Source organism: Alexandromys fortis, unplaced genomic scaffold (assembly GCF_014885135.2).
Source record: "Alexandromys fortis isolate MF-2015 unplaced genomic scaffold, M_Fortis_MF-2015_v1.1 scaffold_31, whole genome shotgun sequence".
NCBI lineage: Eukaryota > Metazoa > Chordata > Mammalia > Rodentia > Cricetidae > Alexandromys > Alexandromys fortis.
Genome location: NW_026067974.1, coordinates 9321168 through 9326953, shown reverse-complemented (window position 1 = coordinate 9326953; position 5786 = coordinate 9321168). Strand labels below are relative to the sequence as shown.

At 44.3% G+C, this 5786-nt stretch overlaps 1 protein-coding gene across 1 annotated transcript in view; it reads right to left on the bottom strand.

The window, feature by feature from the left end:
- Positions 1 to 5786, bottom strand: part of Socs7 (suppressor of cytokine signaling 7) — a 46326-nt gene that overhangs the window by 28416 nt on the left and 12124 nt on the right. Inside the window, exons 2-5 of the mRNA XM_050156806.1 lie at positions 3006 to 3129; positions 2469 to 2570; positions 1454 to 1584; positions 855 to 1023 (exon numbers count right to left, since the gene is read on the bottom strand). Of these exons, the coding sequence (XP_050012763.1) occupies positions 855 to 1023; positions 1454 to 1584; positions 2469 to 2570; positions 3006 to 3129 (526 nt within the window). The remainder of the gene's footprint in view (positions 1 to 854; positions 1024 to 1453; positions 1585 to 2468; positions 2571 to 3005; positions 3130 to 5786) is intronic.

Sequence of the window (5786 nt, the reverse complement as noted above, 5' to 3'; positions counted from 1 at the left end):
AAAAAAAAAAAAAAAAAAAAAAGAAAATCACAAAGATGTTCACTTTTATTTTTATTTTTTTGTTTTTATTTTTCAAGACACCGTTTCTTTGTCCTGGCTGTCCCGGAACTTACTCTGTAGACCAGGCTGGCCTGCAACTCAGAGATCTGCCTGCCTTTGCCTCCCAAGTGCTGGGATTAAAGGCATACACCACCAGTGCCTGGCCCAGCTTTTATTTTTAAAAGATTATTTAGAAAATGGGGCTGGAGAGATGGCTCAGATCTCTTCCTGAGTTCAATTACCAGCAACCACATGGTGGTTCACAATCATCTGTAATGAGATCTGGTGCCCTCTTCTGGTGAGCAGGCTTACATGCAGGCAGAACACTATATGTGTGTGTATGTATATGTGTATGTGTATGTATATATGTACATGTATATATATATATATATATAAAATATGGATCTTTGACCAGCTACCATCACTCCTAGGCTACTATTTTTTACATAAAGAATTAAATCTTGGGCTGATCACAGTGGTACACACTTTTAATCCCGGCACTCGGGAGGCAGGGGTAGCAGATCTCTGACTTCTAGGCAAGCCTGTCTACATAGTGAATTGCAGAGAATTAATCTTGGCTAAATGATACTGTAGGATGTAGAGCACCTTCATATTAGGCCACTCATAACTGCTGATAATTCCAGCTCCAGGAGACCTAATACCCTCTTTAGGTGGTGCACATACATACATATGCTCAGGCCCACACACATAAAACAAAAATAATGAAATAAAACTTAAAAAGGAGGTCAGGGAACTAACTCAGCAAAAGCAGGCAAAGCTGAAGGAAGGCTTTCTCCCATAGCAGCACCTCCTACCTCTATAGTGCTCCATTCTAGTGTGATGGGTGATACCCTGTGATCGAAAGCTGAGGCTCAGGATGTAACGAGGATCAGAGCTGTCTCGTACCAGGAAAGAACCATCTGGCTTCCCTTTCAGCTTCATCTCTGCATCTTCCCAATTCATAGGCCCCCAATACCAACCACACTATACAAGATAAGAAACAGTACAGTAGTTAGCAGAGAAGCGCCAATATCTTGGGCACAATCTACTTTCCCCCACTCTCCAAAATATCTGAGAAGGTAAAGCCATTAACAGTGAAAACCAGGCTCCTTCCTCCCCAGCACCAGAAGACTAATTCTACATTTTATTACAAATGACCCTATGAGGGCAAGAGGAAACTGGGTCAGTTTACCTCGCAAAACCATCTTAAACTATTCCAAATATTCTCTACAGTCCTCCTCCACTGTGTCTTCTTCCTCTCCTAAGGCGTGAACAAGAGCCTACTGTCTAGCCACTGTGAATATGGAAGCACAGAAAACTCCTCTTCCTCTAAAAACAGGAAGGACAGCCCAGGCATAACCCTAGAGTGGGGAGGACAGGTGAGCAGCCAGCCTTCCGGCATCACACTACCTACCTTCTCCAGCTCTCGAAGGCTGGCTGCAAAGCTGCTTGAGTCAGGCCGGTAGAGGGGACACTGGAGGTGCTGAGGGGGCTGGCTGTGCAGGGATTCTGATGCTCTGATGGGAGCAATCCGGGGAAATGCATCTGCAGGGCAAGAGAATGGAGACCACTTGTTTTATCTACACTGCTCCCACCCACAGACAGACTTTCCCCTTTCCCCATCCAAAAAAAAAAAAAAAGAGAGAGAGAGAGAGATGCTAACTGAAGAAGGACAAGGCATTAGAAGCTAAGCTGGAGAGGGTGGAAGCCAAAGCAGTGGGAAAGAGCTGGATGGGCTGGAACAAAAAGCTGTGTGGGCTCGTGTGTAAGCTGTGAAGGATGGGTGGGGGCATTCAACCCCAGGAAAGCAGTAGGGGAGCCGCTCACTAACCTGACTAAGGTGACTACTTCAGGGGCTTCACCAGCCTAGAGCGATTCCAACTTCTCCCACCTCGAAGTGAAGTGCCGGTAAAGCAGCCTTGGAAATAGTGACTCGCTTACTTGCCCAGGGAGAGTAACGATTTTGCCAGGCAAGTAGAAAAGAATGCTGATTTCATTCATTTTATTCCTTGGGTACCGGAGGCTGGCAAAGCAGGTATGGGCTACTAAATGCTTGGTACTTATTTACAAGGCTGCGGTAAATACCAAAAAGCTTAGAAAAAAAAAAACACAGAACTCTGATAACCAGCAACATATTCAACCTGTTCACTGAACTGACATTAAGGCAGTTTCTTAAGTGATATCTACTCAGAGACTGTAAAACAGCCCCAGAAGCAAGGACCAAAAATCCCAGTCTTTTATTTTTAAGAAAAATAAGATTAACTTCCATAAAGAAACAGGTTAGAAAAAAATTATTTTTTGGACTCATTTTCAAGTTCTAGTCCAGCTGAGGGGATAAAGATTGAGGCTTTCTCCTAAGTTGTAAGTTCCATAAATAGACTTCTCCCATCCTTCCACTCTTACAAGTCTTGCCTCTAAGCTAAGCTAACCTGGGGCGTGGGGTGGAGGAGGCGGAGGTAGGGGGAAAGACTGCAAGGAAGACCCCATCGGAGCCACAAGGACAGATGTAGGCAGCGTCCCACTGATATCATCTAGAAGAGAGAACAAAAGCAAGAGGTTCAGCAAAAATGAGCACATACAGTGAGGTGAAGGCAGAGGAGGAGAGGATTTCAGGCTGCCCTCTGGGGCAAAGTAGCCTGGCCTTCACTCATCATCTTTATGCACCATGGGCAAATCATCCTAGCCAGCCTTGCTTTGCTTAGAAAACAGCTCAGTAGCAACAGACTGAGGGCAAGGCAAATGTGAAGCTAGTCAACACATGGACAGTAAATATTACTGCATGCAGATAAGATGCCCACCCATTTACATGTCTAAGGATATGACGGAGGTGTGGAGAAAGGGACAGGAAATAATTGGGTCATCAATAGAAACCCAGAAACTAATCTGGCTCCTGACAAAAGAACAAGTCCCTAGAGTTCACCCTCCCTCTAGGGCAAGATAGCAAAAGGGCAGGTCAGAGACTATACCTAGGAGGCTGAGGCTTCTTCTTGGAGGAGGAGGGGGAGTTGGAGGGTGTGGAGAGGTCAGGCCCCGCTGAGAAATGTCCACATCCACAAGCGACACTGTCTCACCTGAGGGAGTCACACAGCAAGCATGTTACAGAAGACCTGTGCCCAAAGCTGAGGCCAAGAAGAAAGGGAAATAAAGGGCAAGCAAGAGAGGCCAGAGGACTGAGGGCTGAGGGCTCCAAAGCTTAGAATTTGATGCTCTCCAGCCTGGAATCACCCTGAACATCAACTGCCTTAGAATTCAGTTGTTCTCGGGTTAGTGTGCTGGCTCAGAGGTTAAAAGGCTGGCTGCTCTTGCAGAGGACCAGTTCTGCTTCTCCACACTCACTTGGGCTCATAACCATCCTTAACTCCAGCACCAGCAGATTCAGCGCCTTCTCCACGGTCACCAAGCCCACACACAGTACATACATACATGTAGACAAAACAACTTATATACATAAAATAAGAAAAACAGGGGTGGCAGAATGGCTCAGTAGGTAAAGGGACTTACTAACAAACCTCTTCATCTGAATTCGACCTCCAAACTCCACATGGTAGAAGAACTTTTCCCCCCAAGACAGAGTTTCTCTATGTAGCCCTGACTGTCCCCAAACTCAAAGAGATCTGCCTGCCTCTGCCCCGCCCCCCAGTGCTAATATTAAAGGTGTGCACCACCAGTGCCCTGACAAGAACTGACTCTTGTTAATTGTCCTCTGAACTCTACATTCATGATATGGCACATAATCCATAAACAAAATGTAAACAGAAAAGGAATAAAAAAAAAACTTAAAATTTTTCTTTTTAAATCCTATCATTCCAGGGCTAGAGAGATAGCTCAGGGGTTAAGAGCACTGGCTCTCTTCCATAGGACCAAGATTGGATTCTTAGCACTTGAACAGCAGTTCACACCTGTCTGTACTCAGGTTCCAAGGTCTCTGATGCCCTCTTAAAAGCCTCCACATACACCAGGCACGTAAGTGGTACACAGACAAACACGTAGACAAAATACCCGTGATATAAAATAAACATTTTAGAAATAAAAGTCCACACAGCTTTAACCCCAGCACTTGGGAGGCAGAGGCAGGTGGATCTCTGTGAGTTCGAGGTGAGCCTGGTCTACAGAGAGAGTTCCTGAATAAACAAGGGGTACACAGAGAAACCCTGTCTTTAAAAAGAGTGCTAAGGCTTCTGTCTTAACCTGAAACTACAAATGTCCGTGCTCCTAAGGAGGAAGCAACTATTAACTAGAAAAACAGGTAGCCAACAAGATAAAGAATTCTGTGTATGGGAACACTACAATAGATGTCTACAAGATGTCACTTGTTCCAACAACTCACTGGAACCTATGCAGTTGGGACCCTACTGGCTGGGAAATGTCCATTCTAAATTGTAATTTTTCTAATCACCTTTATAAGGGTGATTATAATATCCGAAGAAGTTAAAGATTGGCACTTTGGTCACGCACGCCTTTGATTCCAGCACTCAAGAGGCAGGCAGACCACACTGGCCTTAAACTTGGCAATTCTTCTGCCTCCCATGCGGTGGAATTACAGAAGTAGGTAGATTTACCACATCCAACCAAAAGACTATTTTTTTTTGAAGCTTCTCGGTCACAACCAAGTAGGGCAAGTGGCCTCTCAGACTTGAAACAATATGAAAAAGGCTGTTATAGCTTCCACTCAACCAGGAGCTTCACATCTGACTGACAGAACAGAAGGTCTCTCTCTCTGAAAAGTCCCCCATAATATGGCAGTACCCCATTACCAAGACAACATTCAACAGCCTCTTTACTTCAGTAACTGTGTTCCCTGCTGCAAGAGGACACACTTAAATTAGACACAATGAAGATCACTAACAGCTGCAAGAACTGCTAACCACTATAAAGGTAAGACAAAAACTCAAGCAATTTCCTTTGCCCTCTTGTTTTTGTTTTTTTTTTGTTTTTTTGTTTTGTTTTGTTTTGTTTTGTTTTTTCGAGACAGGGTTTCTCTGTAGCTTTGGAGCCTGTCCTGGGACTAGCTCTTGTAGCCCAGGCTGGCCTAGAATCACAAAGATGAGAGGCTGTTTGTTTGTAAAGAGAGATGTAAAGAGAGAAGGCGGAGTCAGGGAGACGCCATATAGCTGCCCAAAGAGACAGACACCCCGAAACCTTACCAGTAAACTACAAGCCTTGTGGTAAAATATAAAATAAAAATAGGTTAATTTAAGATGTAAGAGTTAGTTAATAAGAAGTTGGAGCTAATAGGCCAAGCAGTGTTTTAATTAATATAGTTTGTGTGATTATTAGGGTCTGAGCAGTCGGAAAACAAAAAAGCAGTCTCCACCTACAGAGATCCACTTGCCTCTGCCTTCAGAGTGCTGAGATTAAAGGCGTGCGCCACCACCACCCGGCTTATCCTTAAACTAGACTATATGCTCATGGGTCTTTTTTTTTTTTTTTGTTTTTTGTTTGTTTTTTTTTTTTTTTTGTTTTTCGAGACAGGGTTTCTCTGTGGTTTTGGAGCCTGTCCTGGAACTAGCTCTTGTAGACCAGGCTGGTCTCGAACTCACAGAGATCCGCCTGCCTCTGCCTCCCGAGTGCTGGGATTAAAGGCGTGCGCCACCACCGCCCGGCTCATGGGTCATTTTTATTAGATAATCTATGAACTTCCTTGGAAGCTGGGACAGAAATGATAACTTCAAGAAAGTCTTTTATGCATTGTAAGCCTATTATCTTGGTAATTCTTGCCTTTAATTTATATGTAATGACCCTGAACT